Consider the following 17,706-nt stretch of genomic DNA (forward strand, 5'->3'; position numbering starts at 1 on the left):
AAAAATTATTCCCTCTGGCGAGCAGGTCAATAACCAGAGGTCATAGTTACAAAATCATTGGCAAAAGATCTAGAGGGAGAGGAAGAGAAATGTTTTCACTCAGAGCTGTCGGGATCTCGAACACTCTACTTGAAAAGGTGGTGGAAGCTGATTCAATAAATAATTTTAAAAGGGAGCTGGACAAGTACTTGAAGATGAGGGACTTACAGGTTTACGGACAAAAAGCAGGGATGTGGGACAAAGTACGACTGCTCTTTCAAAGAGGCAGCATAGGCACGACAGGCCAAATGGCCTCCTTCTGTGCTGCAGGTTTCGAAAATACTATGATCAAGACAACAGGTAAATCATTTTGGTTAGGAATCCTCTTGAACAGACTACAGCAGGTAATTAACAGATGTTACTCGTTTTAGTTTTTATCCCCATGGTAATGCAGCCCGACAGCTGATGTTTTCTCACCTTTATTAATGCTGTAAGATCTCTATGCCTCAACGGTAATCCTTGTAACTCCAAAGTTGTTAGAGCACTGGAAATGCTCAGGCAATCTCTAATTGACTTGCAGAGTTGAATTGTAAAGTCTTTTGACCGGATAGCTGGTATGCGTTTTCTGAAGTGCTGTTTATATCTTTCACCTCCTTTAGAAAAAAGCAAGAAAAAAATACTGAAACACAAACATTTATTGTAACGTGCAAAAACGACCGTAATGTGACAATAACAGCATTCTTTAGATTGCCATGCACAAACAGAAGATGGATAGCAGTTTAGCGTCAACTGAATCTAAATGCCCTCACGCCCATTAGCCCAGATATTTACACGGAGGGAATCGGTGATCAGCGTTGAGCACTCGGGGATCACGTGGTAGGTGTGGCGAGTCGGATATTGAGGGAGGGACGAGCAAGAGATCACAGGGTCTTTAAAGAAGCTTGGGAGACCGGGCTAAGTACTCCTGCTTCCACTGGCCCACAAGCAGTGCTGTAAATGCACTTACCTCAAGGATCCAGCCATTCTCCTCTCCTTTGACCTTCCAGGTTTCCAGAGCCCTGGGCAACCCAGCCTCCATGGATTCAAAATTAAAATCCTGTTAAAATGAAGGCATGCATTCTCCTTAAAAGATTTCAGTGACCAACCCTCCTCCCTTTCCTACTGTTTGCTGTGAAGCCAGTTCAAGACATGCCCAATAATCAGCATAATCAGAGAATCTAGGCATTGAGCAAGGCCCTATTTAAAGATCTGCACCAGCAGAAATATTGACATTTTCAAAAAAAAGTTAAATAAATTTGAGACATAATGAGGAGTACTTTGAATAAAACTATCCCAAAACAGGTTTCCATTTATATAACTAAAAAAGCAATGCTGCAAAATTCCAAAATCTGTCAATCTTTCTGTAATGTCTGTAAGCTTGTAATGTTTGTAGCTCCACACTGTGGATGTGCACGTATTGTGTACTGCAACTGCATATTTAATAATAAACAGAACCAGGCAGATTTCCGGAGACTTGTAGGAAGCTGTATGTGCTTGTGCTATGTGAATATATCACATTTGGCGATTGAGATGGGATTTTTCGGATGATTTAAAGCTTAAATTTTGTTGGTGAAGGATTCAGCCAGCCGACACAGAGACTTTGGAAGTTTCTGTCTGTGGGAAAAAGCTAAAAAATCCGAGGTAAAATACAGCACACGGTGAGATTAAAATGGCAGGTGTAATCAGACATTTGGGGGAATATTGACACGACTGGGAACGTCTTAAAGTGTATGTGGATCGGCTAGAAATGTATTTCACTGCAAATAACATAATCGAAGTTCCAGACAATGCAGTCCACATCCGGGCTGTGTTGGAACGTAAGAAAGCGATCTTCTTATCGGAGGCGGGTCCAGCGTTATACGAAATCCTTATAAATCTGCTGGTGCTTGACGAGCCAAAGGACACAACGCTTAAAGAGATTTTAACGAAGCTAGAGCAGCACTATAACCCCAAACCATTAGAAATTGCTGAAAGCTATCGTTTCGGGATTCGGAATCAAAAGGCTGATGAAGGTATCAGTGATTACATCGTAGCATTAAAAAAGCTATCGATGCACTGTAATTTTGTAAACTTTCAAAACCGAGTATTAAGGGATCGTTTTGTTTGTGGGATGAAAAATGATGCGATCAGAAGGAAGTTACTGACGACGGATGACTTGACTTTTGAGATTGCGTGTCAGACAGCGAGGTCAATGGGCATGGACAAACAATATTCCCGAGAATTAAATAATAATTACGGTCGTCAATCAACCGAGGTAAATCACCTGCAGGTTCCAAGTAAAAGATGGTGGGGGCACAAAGTCTCAGAAACTGGAAATTCTAAGTGTGTCGAAGTCGTGCTATAGGTGCCTGCGACAACACATTGCTCAAAGTTGTCCATACGTGAAGGCAGAGTATTTCTGCTGCAGAAAGACTGGGCACCTTGCGAAGGCATGCCGATTGAAGGGTAAACCAGCTTCCAAAGCTATGAGTCCAGCATTCAAAGCTATGAGTAGAAATCCCAAGAGACTACATAGCATGGAAGAACAACAACAGGACGAGATGCTAGAGTTGCATGTCATCAGGAGCACAAGATTAACGGACAGCGATTCGGAAAGTATCAAAATCCACAGATGTTGCTGGATTCAAGATACCAATGGAAATTGACACGGGGGCATCCGTGAGTGTAGTACCGGAGTCACTATACCGCAACAAATTGCATGATTTTCAACTGGAGAAATCCAAGATAGAGCTGCGAGGCTACTCGAGAGAGAAAATTCCTGTGGTAGGTCGTATCACCGTACCGGTGAAATATAAAGATCAATTTCAGAACTTGCCTCTAATAGTGAAAGGAGACAAGTCTGCCTTACGAGGAAGAAATTGGTTGAGCTCACTGAAGCTGGATTGGAGTAAGATTTTCTGTGTGGAAGCGAGATTTTCATCAACGGGTGAGGTTATCAAGAAGTATCCGAAGGTGTTCTGCGAAACGGGCAGTCCGATTCAAGGCTTCAAGGCGAGTGTCAGGGTACAGAAGGACACTAGATCGGTTTACTACAAACCACGTTCCGTACTATAGGAGAAAGTTGAGCAAGAACTCAAAAGACTAGAGACTGAGAACATTATTTGTAAGATAGATCGATGTAATTGGGCTACACCCATTTTTGTTGTACCCAAGTCCGATGGTAAGGTAAGGTCGTGTGGTGATTATGAAGTAACCGTAAACCAGGTTCGAGAGGGTAATGTCCCCAATACATTGCCGAATATAGAAGATTTGTTCACAACACTGACAGGTGGTCAGATCTTCTCAAAACTGGATCTTACGAATACCTACTTACAGCTTGAACTAGATGAGGAGTCCAAGTCATGTTTGACTATAAATACTCATCTAGGCCTATATCAATTTAATAGGCTACCGTTTGGAGTGTCTTCTGCCCCTGCCATATTCCAAGGGGCAATGAACCAGATTTTGCAAGGTATTGAAAGGGTAGTATGTTATTTGGATGACATACTAATTTCAGCACCAAATAGACAAATTCATAATAACATATTGAATGAAGTCCTCAAACGGCAAGAGAAGCACAGAGTACGAGTGTCTGCTCGTAAGTGTGAGTTATTTAAAAACTCACTGGAGTACTTAGGGTACAGAGTGAACAAAGATGGTTTACATCCAACCATGGAAAGATTTTAATGCGATCAGAAATGCACCCACTTCCAGGAATGTCACTGAACTTCGTTCATTCTTTGGTCTTTTGAACTATTATGGGAAGTTACTACCAATTTTGGCTACAGTATTACATCCACTGAATGAACTTTTAAAAAAACAGGTCCATTGGAAGTGGTCAAAAGAATGCGATACAGCATGCAAGGAGTGTAAAAGCAAATTGGTAGAGAGCACCATGTTAATTCACTATGACATATCTAAGATTAGGCTAGCATGTGATGCCTCTCCATACGGAGTTGGGGTAGTGATCTCTCATGTATCACGTAGTGGGGAGGAGAGACCAAGTGCTTTTGCTTCACGCACTCTCAGTGCCAGACAGTAATTATGCGCAAATTGAAAGGGAAGCTTTGGCATTAATTTTTGGCGTCAAGAAGTTTCACAAATACTTGTATGGTCATAAATTTACCATCGTTACGGACCATAAGCCCCTAACAGCAATCCTCCATCCAAAGTCCCCAGTTCCAACATTAGCTGCAACCCAAATGCAGAGATGGGCTTTGATTTTGTCAGCATATACATGATATTGAATACAGACGATCAGCTGATCACAGTAATGCTGATGCAATGTCTAGATTGCCTTCCCCATCATAAGTTACACCCGATAGGGAAGAAGTGTTTTATTTTTCATACATTGATGAACTGCCAGTCACAGCTGAAGAGATTGGTAGAGCAACCAAACGTGACCCAGCGATGTCAAAGGTATATGAGTATATTGCAAATGGATGGCCAAACCAGGTAACAGACAAAGATACACATCCATTCTTCATTCGTAGGAATGAATTATCAGTCGATAAAGATTGTATTATGTGGGGTGCAAGAGTGGTTATACCAAATAAATTCAGGTGTCCAAATTATTAGGAGACCTCCATGACCAGCACCTGGGAATGTGCTTGACCAAATTTTGCACGCAGTTATTTATGGTGGCCAGGTCTTGATCAAGATATAGAGTACATCGTGAGTCAGTGTACGACATGTCAATCGGTAAGCAAGCAACCAACACCAGTACCATTACAGCCATGGAAATGGCCTCCCAGTGTGTGGCAAAGGCTACATATTGATTTTGCTGAGTTAGAAGGACAACAATTGTTCATTGTGATTGATAGCCATTCGAAGTGAGTTGAGGCGTTTCCTATGTGGAAAATAACAAGTAAAACATTGGACATTTTACGAAAATTATTTTCTTCATTTGACCTCCCTGAAGAGATTGTTTCAGATAATGGACCACAATTTCGTTCAGAAGAATTTGCACAATTCACGAGCAAAAATGGTGTGAAACATACCAAGGTTCCACCATACTATCCTGCTTCAAATGGTGCAGCAGAGCGCACTGTACAAATTGTAAAATGTTCCCTCATAAAACAAATGTTAGATCCAAATCCAAGGAAACGACAGTTGTCATTGGATCACAAATTGGCTAATTTTTTGATTACATATTGAAATACTCCTCATACAACTACTGGTAGAACACCAGCAGAGTTGTTTCTCAAACGACAGCCTCGAACCAGATTCTCGTTGTTAAAAGGAAATTTGGCACAATCTGTAGAAGAGACACAATTAAGACAGAGAATCATGATCGAGGTAGAGTAATAGAGAGAAGTGCGAAATTAAACCGGAAGGTGAGAGGGAAGAACCATCACCATAAATGGTTAAAGGAAGAGTGGTGAAGATATGTGGTCCTCGCACATATTTGATAAAGATGTTTGATCATGGACAGGTTAGGTTTGTTCATATTGATCAAATTTTACCAACAGACATGAAAGGAGTTGAAGGTGGGAATGATTCAATTATTTCATCAGATAGTTTTGATACACCGGTAGCAAATCTTCAATGCAATGTACTGGAAACAAATCCAGGAGAGAATCAGAATTAAAGTCTAAGTCCGAGTCAGGAAAACAAAGAGCCTAAAGTTAGAGTGAGTTCAAATGAAAATCAAGGAAATTCCGTGGAGGAAAACGTTCCTCAGGATGAGCTTCGAATGAGTGTGAAATCGACACCATGTTTGGAAGGTTCTGTTCGAGAGCAAAGGTATCCTCTTCAAAACAGAAAACAAGTGGTAAAGTTAAATTTGGAAACATGGAAAAAAATAAGTTTATATCCTGTGTTGTGTAAAACATGAAAGTTATGTATGAGGTTTAATAAGAATTAGGAACAGGAGTAGGCCATCTAGCCCCTCGAGCCTGCTCCGCCATTCAAAAAGATCATGGCTGATCTGGCCGTGGACTCAGCTCCACTTACCCACCCGCTCCCCATAACCCTTAATTCTCTTATTGGTTAAAAATCTATCTATCTGTGATTTGAATACATTCAATGGGCTAGCCTCAACTGCTTCCCTGGGCAGAGAATTCCACAGATTCACAACCCTCTGGGAGAAAAAATTCCTTCTCAACTCGGTTTTAAATTGGCTCCCCCGTATTTTGAGGCTGTGCCCCCTGGTTCTAGTCTCCCCGACTAGTGGAAACAACCTCTCTGCCTCTAGCGTGTCTATCCCCTTCATTATTTTAAATGTTTCTATAAGATCACCCCTCATCCTTCTGAACTCCAACGAGTAAAGACCCAGTCTACTCAATCTATCATCATAAGGTAACCCCCTCATCTCCGGAATCAGCCTAGTGAATCGTCTCTGTACCCCCTCCAAGGCTAGTATATCCTTCCTTAAGTAAGGTGACCAAAACTGCATGCAGTACTCCAGGTGCAGCCTCACCAATACCCTGTACAGTTGCAGCAGGACCTCCCTGCTTTTGTACTCCATTCCTCTTGCAATGAAGGCCAACATTCCATTCGCCTTCCTGATTACCTGCTGTACCTGCAAACTAACTTTTTGGGATTCATGCACAAGGACCCCCAGGTCCCTCTGCACCGCAGATGTTGTAATTTCTCCCCATTCAAATAATATTCCCTTTTACTGTTTCCCCCCCCCCCCCCCCAAGGTGGATGACCTCACATTTTCCGACATTATATTCCATCTGCCAAACCTTAGCCCATTCGCTTAACCTATCTAAATCTCTTTGCAGCCTCTCTGTGTCCTCGACACAACCCGCTTCCCCACTTATCTTTGTGTCATCTGCAAATTTTGTTACACTACACTCTGTCCCCTCCTCCAGGTCATCTATGTATATTGTAAACAGTTGTGGTCCCAGCACCGATCCCTGTGGCACACCACTCACCACCGATTTCCAACCCGAAAAGGACCCATTTATCCAGTCTCTCTGCTTTCTGTTAGCCAGCCAATTCTCTATCCATGCTAATACATTTCCGCTGACTCCGCGTACCTTTATCTTCTGCAGTAACCTTTTGTGTGGCACCTTATCGAATGCCTTTCGGAAATCTAAATACACCACATCCATCGGTACACCTCTATCCACCATGCTCGTTATATCCTCAAAGAATTCCAGTAAATTACTTAAACATGATTTCCCCTTCATGAATCCATGTTGCGTCTGCTTGATTGCACTATTCCTATCTAGATGTCCCGCTATTTCTTCCTTAATGATAGCTTCAAGCATTTTCCCCACTACAGATGTTAAACTAACCAGCCTATAGTTATCTGCCTTTTGTTATGATGGCTTCTTCATTAAGGAGGGAGAAGTGTAATGTCTGTAAGCTTGTAATGTTTGTAGCTCCACACTGTGGATGTGGACGTATTGTGTACTGCAACTGCATAGTTAATAATAAACAGAACCAGGCAGGTTTCCGGAGGCTTCCGAGAGAGCTGATTGCTATGTTGGAAGCTGTGTGCGCTTGTGCTCTGTGAATATATCACACTTTCCTTTTCCAAAACTTTTTTCATAATCTTCCTTCACTATCCCTTCTTCTTGAACTCTGTTTATTCTTACTGTACTCCCTACTGAGCTCCTCTCCTTTACAACTCGAAACATGGCCATCCATTGCTATTCTCCATCCTTACTGCCCCCTCTTCTCCACTGCTGCTTAAAAATCCCTGCCCCAGATATTGGGCAAATTTGGCTCAACCTATAAGTCCAAGCTACAAGTTTAATGCTTCCTGTGCAGAGTACGTTGTTCATCATCTGACCCAACTTGTTCTGTGTATTAACTGTACTCTTTTCAATGACTGCAACTCTGCTCACATTCGATTTACTAGACTCCTATGCCATCAGGACTGTACAAGTCTGTGCTGCTCTGCTGGACTACACTGTACTCATAGGCTGCTGTGACTCTACTCTGCCATTCAATTCTTCAAGTTTAAGGTAACATGTTGCAGCCTACAGGTATCAGCGTGACTCAGTAGTAGCACCTGAGTCAGAAGGTTGTGGGTTCACGTGCCACTCCAGGGTCTTGAGCACAAAAACTAGGCTGACACTCCGGTGCATAACTGAGGGAATGTTGCACTGTCGGCGGTGGCGTCTTTCGGTTAAGATATTGAACTGAGGCCCCCTCTGTACTCTCAGGTGGACTTAAAGATCCCATGCCACTATTTGCAAAAAAGCTGGGGAGTTCTCTCCAGCATCCTGGCTAATATTTATCACTCAAGCAACACCGAAAAACAGATTATCTGGTGATTATCACATGGCTGTTTGTGGGAGCTGTCAGCTGTGTTTCCTACATTACAACAGTGACTACACTTCAGAAAAAGTACTTCATAGCTGTAAAGTGGTTTGGGACGTCCACAGGTTTCGACCACATATCCATTTGTGTGCGCTCTTTGGCTGCAGCTTGGGACCCGAGCCATTCAATACATTTTCCCCTCTTTAATTTTCTCTTTTTCCCTCCCTGACTGTTCTCCCGTCATCATGCCTTTCATCTCTCCTCTCTCGGACACTCTGCCCTCCCAAATCCCCGCCCCCCAATCCTTCTTTACTCTTCAACCTTCCTACTCTCCTGCCGCTGTCCCAGGCTTGACTCCCTCTTAGATAAGCCCGCAGCTTCCCACTATGCCTCTTTTGGCATCATACGAAGGGCACATCAAGGCACTCCTACGAGCAGCAACCCCAACTGTCCCGATCCTACTCTCTCGTCAACGTTCCCACCCATCGCGCCAACTGGGGGCTAATCTTGCCAATCTCCTCCCCGTCCAAATCAACCCCCCCACCCCCCCATCAACCCCCAGCGCTGAACCTGTGGACGCAGGCAGTGAGGCAGCCATCACTAACTCTCTCTGCATCTCCCTCCAGAACATCTGTTCGCTTGCGAACAAGGCCATTTTCCCATCCATGAGCTTATCGTGAATGATGGCATCGACATCATGGCCCTGACGGAAACCTGGTTGAGGGGCGATGACACCTTACCCTTAAGTGAAGCCTCCCCGCCTGGCTGTGCCTTCCACCATTTGCCCCGCTCAGACCGCTGTTGTGGCGATGTGGCTCTCATCAGCAAATCTCACTTTGGTCTGTCCTCCTACTCCTCTGACACTTTCTCCTCATCTGAGCATCTCACTTTATTCCACGGCTCTGATCTCATTTAAAATTCTCGTTCTCTACTGCCCATCCAAGAACCAAAGATTTTATTACCGATATTTCTTCACTATTTTCCTCCCTCTGGCTCTGCACCGAACAACTTCTCATCCTTGGTGATTTCAACCTCCATCGCAATTCATCATGCTCTCTCCTCGGAGTTCACTAGCCTCCTATCCACCCTTAATCTCTCCCTCCATGTAAACTCCCCAACCCATATTCACGGCCACCCCCTTGACCTTGTCAATCGCAGATAAGGCCATCTCGGACTACTCCCTCGCATCGCTCTCCACCCACATCCCCCTTCCAACCCTGACCCGACCTCCTTCTGTGTCTGCCCCTGGAAAAAACTCTCTCCTGACTCTCTTACAACTGCACTTATCAACTCCCAACTGTCCAGCCTTAGGCATCTCTGCAGCTACTAATTTGCTCAATCACACCCTCACCACCATCTTTGATGCCCTAGTCCCTGTTAAAACAATTATTCTCTCTCATCCTGGCCATTCCGTCTGGTACAGCCCTGATCTTCGCTCCCAAGGGACGCAGACTTGAATGGATATGGCAGACAACCGGTTTAGCCATTCAACCCCCCCCGCCCCCTCAGCCATTCGGCCACCTCTGCCTCTTCTCTTCCTTCCCCTAGCCACCGGGCCAAACTTTCTCTCAGGATTCCCCTTGCCCTTGCCCCGACCTCACATCTTTCTCCAGCTTCTCTCCTACCTCCCCTCATCTTTCCAAACTCATCCTGTCATTGAGACCCACTTCCTGCTCCTTTGACTCTATTCTTACCATACTGCTGACCACCCAACTTCCTTTTCTGGCTCCCATGTTAGCTGACATTGTTAACGGTGTTCTCGCCTGCAAATCTGCCATCATCACCTCTCTCCTCAAAAACCCAACCCTCGAGCCCTCGGTACTTGAAAGCGACTGCCTCATCTCCAACCTCCCTTTCCTCTCCAAAGTCCTTAAACGTGCTGTCACCTCCCAAATCCGTGCCCATCTTTCCAATCCGGTTTCCAAGCCTGCCACAGTACTGAAATAGCTCTCATCAAAGTCACAAATTACATTCCTATTGACTGTGACAAAGGCAAACTATTCCTCCTCATCCTTCTTGATTTGTCTGCAGCCTTTGACATGGTTGACCACTCTATCCTTTCCAATGCCTCTCCACCATCGTCCAGCTGGGTGGGACTGCACTTGCCTGGTTCCATTCTTACCTATCTAATCGTAGCCAGAGAATCACCTACAACAGCTTCTCTTCCTGCCCCCACATCGCTACCTCTGGTGTCCCCCAAGGATCTATCCTTGGTCCCCTCCTATTTCTCATCTATATGTTGCCCCTTGGCGACATCACACGAAAACACAGCGTCAGTTTCCACATCTACGCTGTTGACACTCAGCTCTACCTCAATAACACTTTACGGTCTCGAAATTGTCAAGACTACTTGTCCGACATCCAGTTCTGGATGAGCAGAAATGTTCTCCAATTGAATAATGGGAAGACTGAATTCATTGTTTTCTGTCCCAACACAAACTCCGTTCCATAGCCACCGACTCCATCCCTCTCCCCAACGTCTGTCTGAGGCTGAACCAGACTGTTTGCATTCTTGGTGTCATATTTGACCCTGAAATGAGCTTTTGATCACATATCCGCAGCGTAGCTAAGACCGCCTATTTCCACCTCCGTAACCGCCGTCTCCGCCCTTGCCTCAGCTTATCCGCTGCTGAAGTCCTCAGCCATGCCTTTGTTACCTCTAGAATTGACTATCCCAATGCACTCCGAGCTGATCTCCCACATTCTACCCGACGTAACCCTGGCCGTGTCCCAACTCGCACCAAGTCCCGCGCACCCATTACCCCAGTGCTCGCTGACCTACATTGACTTCTGGTTAAGCAACGCCTCGATTTTAAAATTCTCATCCTTATTTTCAAATCCCTCCATGGCCTTGCCCCTCCATATCTCTGTAATCTCCTCCAGCCCCACAACGCACCCCCCCCTTCCCCCACCCCCAAGATGCCTGCCCTCTTGAGCATCCCTGATTATAATCGTTCAATCACTGGTGGCCGTACCTGCTGTTGCCGAGACCCCATGCTCTGGAGTTCCCTACCTAAACTTCTCTGCCTCGCTACCTCTTTACTTCTTTACCTCTTTTTCCTCCTTCAAGGCGCTTCTTAAAACATACTTCTTTGACCAAGCTTTTGGTCACCTGCGCTAATTTCTACTTATGCGGCTCGGTGTCAATTTTTTATCTCATAACATTCCTGTGAAGCGCCATGGGACGTTTCACTACGTTAAAGGCGCTATATAAATACAAGTTGTTGTTGTTGTTGTTGTTAAGAAGGGATTTAATAGGAAGATGTAGAAGATGTTTCCAATTGTGGGCGAGTCCAAAACTAGGGGCATACTCACTAATAAATTCAGGAGAAACTTCTTTACCCAGCACATTTGAGGAGAAGTTAGATAGGTACATGAGAAAGAAACAAATAACAGGGTCTGTTGATAGGGTGAGATGAAGTAAGGTGGGAAGAGGCTTGTGTGAAGTATAAACATTGGCATAGGCCGAATAGCCTGTTTCTGTGCTGTAAATACTATATAATACTATGAAAAAATATACCAAGTTATATCGTGTATACAGAACATAACTATTATTTCTCTCCTCTGCTCTAGTGGTGCAAAAGTCTTTGAACAAGTCTGGTATCTTACCTGTTTCTCCAAGACCAGGCTGGTAGTAACTTCTAACTGCAAGGAAAGCTAAATGCTTGTTAATGCTGATGGAGCTGAGAATCGGTGCCCACTCAGACAGCTTGATCCAATCACCGTTAATATCCAAAACACCTTGATTCAAGTTTGCCTTCACCACCTTTAATGGAACCAGGTCACGTAGAGCACACAGGTGTTCATAATGTGATTCAAAATCCAATAGCCCTCGCTGGCGCAAGTGGGTTGATTCAATCATTTTATGCGAGACTTTGGGACAAGAGTGAGGAAAAAAAATTTAATTTTAGCTCCAACCAAGAATCTTCAAACTCTTCCAAGCACCAAAAACAAGAAATTGATGTGACGCAAGAGATAGGAATGTTAAAGATCTATATCTCTCTTCTTAACAGTTTGCTTTACATCCAAATGATAAAAACTATTTTTAAACTATAAATAGAATTTATCTCATGGTAAATAAATAGAAAAGGGTAATACGTTTCTGCAAACTTAAGGATCCGAGACTATTACCTTTCTTATCCAGAACTCGAGCCAAGTTGTTCCAGTACAGTTACAACACTGGCATCTATCCGACAATGTGGAAAACTCCCCAGGTATATCCACAAAAGCAGGACAAATCCCATTCATCCAATTACCACCCCATCAGTCCACTCTGAATCATCCGCAAAGTGATGAAAGATGTAATCGACAGTGCTATCAAGTGGCTCTTACTCACCAATAAACTGCTCACCGATGCTCAGTTTGGGTTCCGCCAGGACCACTCGGCTCCAGACCTTAGTACAGCCTTGGTCCAAACATGGACAAAAGAGCTGAATTCCAAAGGTGAGGTGAGAGTGACTGCACTTGACATCAAGGCAGCATCTGACCGAGTGTGGCATCAAGGACCCCTAATAAAACTGAAGTCAATGAGAATCAGGGGCAAAACTCTGCACTGGCTGGAGCCATACCTAACACAAAGGAAGATGGTTGTGGTGGTTGGAGGTCAATCATCACAGCCCCAGGACATCGCTGCAAGAGTTCCTCAGGGCAGTGTCCTAGGCCCAACTATCTTCAGCTGCTTTATCAATAAACTTCCCTCCATCATAAGGTCAGAAGTGGGAATGTTCACTGATTACTGCACAGTGTTCAGAACCATTCGCAACTCCTCAGATAATGAAGCAGTCCATGCCCACATGCAGCAAGACATGGACAACATTCAGGCTTGGGCTGATAACTGCAAGTAACACTCACGCTACACAAGTACCAGGCAATGACAATCTCCAACAAGCGAGTGTTTAACCAGTGCCCCTTAACATTCAACAGCATTACCATATCCAAATCCCCCACCATTAACATCCTGGGAGTCACCATTGACCAGAAACTTAACTGGGCCAGCTCCATCTGTAATGTGTCCACAAGAGCAGACTAGAGGTTCGGTATTCTGTAATGATTGTCTCACCCCGACTCCCTAAAGCCTTTCCACCATCGACAAGGCACAAGTCAGGAGTATGATAGAAAATACTCTCCACTTGCCTGGATGAGTGCAGCTCCAACAACACTCATGAAGCTCAACACCATCCATGACAAAGCAGCCTGCTCAATTGACACCCCGTCCACCACCTTACACTCCCTCCACCACCACTGCACCATGGCTGCAGTGTGTACCATCTACAAGATGCACTGCAGCAACTCATCAAGGTTTCTTCAGCAGCACCTTCCAAACCTAGAAGGGACAATAGCATCAGGCGCATGGGAACTCCATCACCTGCAAGTTTCCCTCCAAGTTAAACACCATCTTGGCTTGGAAATATATCACCATTCCTTCATCGTCGCTGAATTGAAATCCTGGAACTCCCTCCCTAATAGCACTGTGGGAGTACCTTCCACACACAGACTTCAGCAGTTCAGGACAGCGACTCACCACCACCTTCTCAAGGGCAATTAGGGATGGGCAATAAATGCTGGTCTTGCCATCGACCCCCATGAATGAATTTTAATAAATTATTGACTCAAGGCTTCATCCTGCCAAAAAAACTTCATTCTGCTGCCATAATGTCTGCCTGACCCTAGTAATATTTCTGGTCACCAGAGGAGTTGGGCTCCCGGGACTCTGCCTGGATTTTGCTCGAATTTGGTGGTAAAGATGCTGCAACACATGTCTCCTGGTACACTTGAGGCCTTCTGTGACAGGTGAGCACCGGAGGGACTGGAGTGCAAGGTAGACATGGACAATTTGATAAGTTTCCTTTTGTTTTACTTATAATTTGGATTTATTGTTTGTGCCCCTTTCAAAAGGAGGGCACTTTTGATTTAATTAATTTCTGATTGATGACTCAGTCATCCAAATTGGCAGTTGAAAGAAGAGATACTGCATCAGTCCTCAGATGCTTGGTGCAGCAGGAGAATGATGTGGTCAGCAAGCTGTCTGCTCAAAAAAAAAAGAGAAAAAGACAATTATTAATGGGGCTTGTGAATGGCAGCATTCTGAAAATGCTTGCACAGGGCCCTGGACGCTGATCTCTGAATAGTGGGGAAGTGCCCTAAAAAAGCCCCATTTGTCCTTAAGAGAGAGTTTCAACCATCAGGCTGAACTCTAAGAAACAAAAAAAGCTAATGTTAAATAGAATCATATGCTTCTGTGAAACAAAGCATTCCTTGCAAGAACTGGCAGGCCTAAGCCATCAAGACCACGGCAGGTTAGAAGATTACAAGTATGTCACTTTTTAATCTGAAATCATAAGTTTATTTGTTGAAAAGAAAGTTGAAATGTTATGAGAGTGAAATTGTCAAGTAATTTCTGGCTCCCTGTCCAATGCATTGAATTTAAAACTCTCGCCCTTGTCTTCAAGGGTCTAATGGAGTTGTGGTATAGATCAGCCATGATCTAACTGAATGATGGAACAAGCTTGAGGGGCTGAAAGGCCTACTCCTCTAACTAGTTCCCCTGTCTCCAAGTTCTCTCATCTTATTCTCCCCTGCACTCTATGGTGGTAGAATGTTCCTCTCCATGGTGGTAGAATGTTCCTCTCCTCTGTTCTACACACCAGAGTTCCCTTCATAAATCATATTTCCTCTCCATCTTTAAAAACCTTCTCAATCTGTTCAATCAAACTTTTTGGTTCCTAACATAGTTCAGTCATGTTTTTTTTATTATTTTCCTCTCCTCTTTGTCAGGTGTATTGGGATGTTTTCTAGATTAAATGCACTATATAAATGCAATTAGTTGTTTACAGGTTCTAAACTTAATTATCACTGTACTGCATACATTTTGGAAGAGCTCCAGTGGCTGCATCACAAAATTTGAATATTTCCCATCAAAGCAGCTCATTCAAACTAAAGGAATATAACACCAACATGAAGAGTGGAACCTGGCGAGGACAGTGCCACTTAGCTCGACAATAGAGGAGAAATGTTGGAGGACGGTGATGTGGTCGACTGTATCAAAGGCTGCAAAGACATCAAGGAGAAGGCGAAGGGAGAGAGCACCAGAGTCACAGTCAGAGGATGCCACTTGTGATTCTGGTTAGGGCCGTTTTGATACTTCAGAAGGGTGGATAACTGATTGAACACATTTAAACATGGAGTTGGGGGGAGATGTGAGGATTTGGGCAATGACTACATGTTTGAGGGCTCTGGAAAGGTAAGGGAAGTTGAAAATCGGACAGTAGTTTGAAAAAACAGAGGGGTCGAGGGTGGGCTTTGAAAAGGGAGTGAAAACAGTGATTTTGAATATGACATTGAATTCACCCATTCTAATTCAGTCCCGGGGGAACAGTACCCGAGAGACAGTCATTTTTAATGGGCCAAATTTTGCTACGGCAGGGCATCTAGCGGCATCTGTCATTAGTTAGACTTACCCTTGCACGTTTAGGTTTTTAAATTTTTTGCGTGGCAAGTTGCTGTAAGTGCGAGCTGATAAAGGTGCAGCAAGGAAAACTGGGTATCTGGTACTTCAGTGAACAGGACAAGCAACAGTGCATCTATTTAACTAATCAGATTGTGCCATTAACAGTACAGGGGCTGAATTAGAATTCAATGTCAAGTCAGGTGCAGAAAGAATAAAGGGAAAAAAGTTTAGATTGAGAGAAAGAGAGACAGCAAGGAAAAGTTTTTTAAAAACTCAATTAAAACCTAAAGGAATGATACTCTACACTTAAAATAATTAATTTCCAGTGCCAGGAAGGTTGGCTGGTAGTAATTAACAATGGTCATATAATTAAATGGGTACTTAGACTGAAATGGACAATGCATCTTTCTGTGGCGAGCTTAGCTCCTGTCCACCACGCAAATACAGCAACTTCACGCCATTCAATGCATTTCAAAGGTGAGCCAAACTGCGAGATGCCGTTTTCACAAAGTTAACGGCTGAGCGACAAATCTTTTGGATAGCAACTTTTGGATATTTGACTTTAACCGCGCTTCTGCCCTCGCCTGAAATTGATGTATCATTTGCGCATAACTAACGGCTAGCGCCATAGCCTCGCCATTATTTTGACAGCAAAAGCTGGGACACTATCAGCTAGCATGGGTGCCAGAAGGGAAGTCGGGTGGACAGCAATTGAGGGGGAATGGGGTCAAGGAAGCAGGTTGGGTCTCACGGACAGGATGAGCGCGGAGGAGGCCCGGCCAGGGGTTGGAACTTAGCCGGTTTGGCACGTGCAGGACTCGGGAAGGGGACATGTCCTGTGACCACCCACCGAGTGTTTTCCCCCCACACCCTGGCCCACCAACTGGTCAACCGATGGCAGTCGGTGCTACCCGACAACAGCCGTGCCCGTGGTCCTTTGTGTTGCAGATTATAATGCCCGAGGGAATGTGGCAGCGGCTCAAAAATCCAGCCACTCCGAGCTGCCCCCCGCCGCCGCTCTTACAGCAACAAACTCTCCCCCTCCGCTGCGAACCGATCGGTAACTCGTTACATCGCACGAAACTCTCTCGCCTACCGTTAGTGCCCGGGGACCACTTCCAATCCTCCGCTTTCTGCCTGGAGATACAAGAGCCACTGCAGCGTGTGCACACTCCCAGCACGCGTCGTCTCCTTGGTTTCCAACCGTCCGGCCAACCGCCACTCTCAACATGGCGCCCACGCTTCTGCTCAGCCCGCTCGCCACTCTCAACATGGCGCCCACGCTTCTGCTCAGCCCGCTCGCCACTCTCAACATGGCGCCCACGCTTCTGCTCAGCCCGCTCGCCACTCTCAACATGGCGCCCACGCTTCTGCTCAGCCCGCTCGCCACTCTCAACATGGCGCCCACGCTTCTCATCGCCCCTGCCCAACCGACAAAGCGGCGGTGGGAGTCTCAGGAGAGTCAGCCCAACCTGCAGTGTTGCTGGTCAGCACCTTCCCGCCAATCAGCTGAAGGGGGTTTGCAAGTGACATTAAACGTTTAGAGTTGTACATGGCCATCATATTCTGGGGGTGGGGACCGTACATGGCCATCAGATTGTGGGAGATGGGGCCCGTACATGGCCATCAGATTCTGGGGGTGGGGACCGTACATGGCCATCAGATTCTGGGGGTGGGGACCGTACATGGCCATCAGATTCTGGGGGTGGGGACCGTACATGGCCATCAGATTCTGGGGGTGGGGACCGTTCATGGCCATCCGATTCTCCTTTTTCTAAAGTTATTGGTCAGTTTTTGCGAGTTTTCTAGGTTGTCACATTATAGCTCCAGCCACGATACAGCAGCCATTGAAAGTCAATGGTACCTGTTTAAGACTTGTGAATTGGAAGGAATGAATAGGAAGAGATTATTTCCTCTGGTTGAGGAGTCAGTGAGGAGGGGGTCATCAATTTAAAATTAGCACTGAGAGTGAGAAGGTGGTTTAGAAGAAATATATCTACAAGGTTTGGTTTAGTTAAAATTTTAGTTGAAGGAGGAAA

General features: G+C 45.0%; 1 protein-coding gene across 2 annotated transcripts in view; it reads right to left on the reverse strand.

Annotated features, from left to right (window-relative positions):
* The window catches only part of cep78 (centrosomal protein 78), a 126,369-nt gene extending 109,496 nt beyond the window's left edge, over window positions 1-16,873 (reverse strand). Inside the window, exons 1-3 of one of the 2 annotated variants that reach the window (XM_070882609.1) lie at window positions 16,764-16,873; window positions 11,830-12,093; window positions 457-632 (exon numbers count right to left, since the gene is read on the reverse strand). In XM_070882609.1, coding sequence (XP_070738710.1) covers window positions 457-632; window positions 11,830-12,082 — 429 coding nt within the window. In that variant the 5' untranslated portion in view covers window positions 12,083-12,093; window positions 16,764-16,873. The other variant, XM_070882600.1, reaches the window with a different exon arrangement.
* Window positions 16,874-17,706: the final 833 nt, after the last annotated feature.

This window comes from Pristiophorus japonicus, chromosome 1 (assembly GCF_044704955.1).
Source record: "Pristiophorus japonicus isolate sPriJap1 chromosome 1, sPriJap1.hap1, whole genome shotgun sequence".
NCBI lineage: Eukaryota > Metazoa > Chordata > Chondrichthyes > Pristiophoridae > Pristiophorus > Pristiophorus japonicus.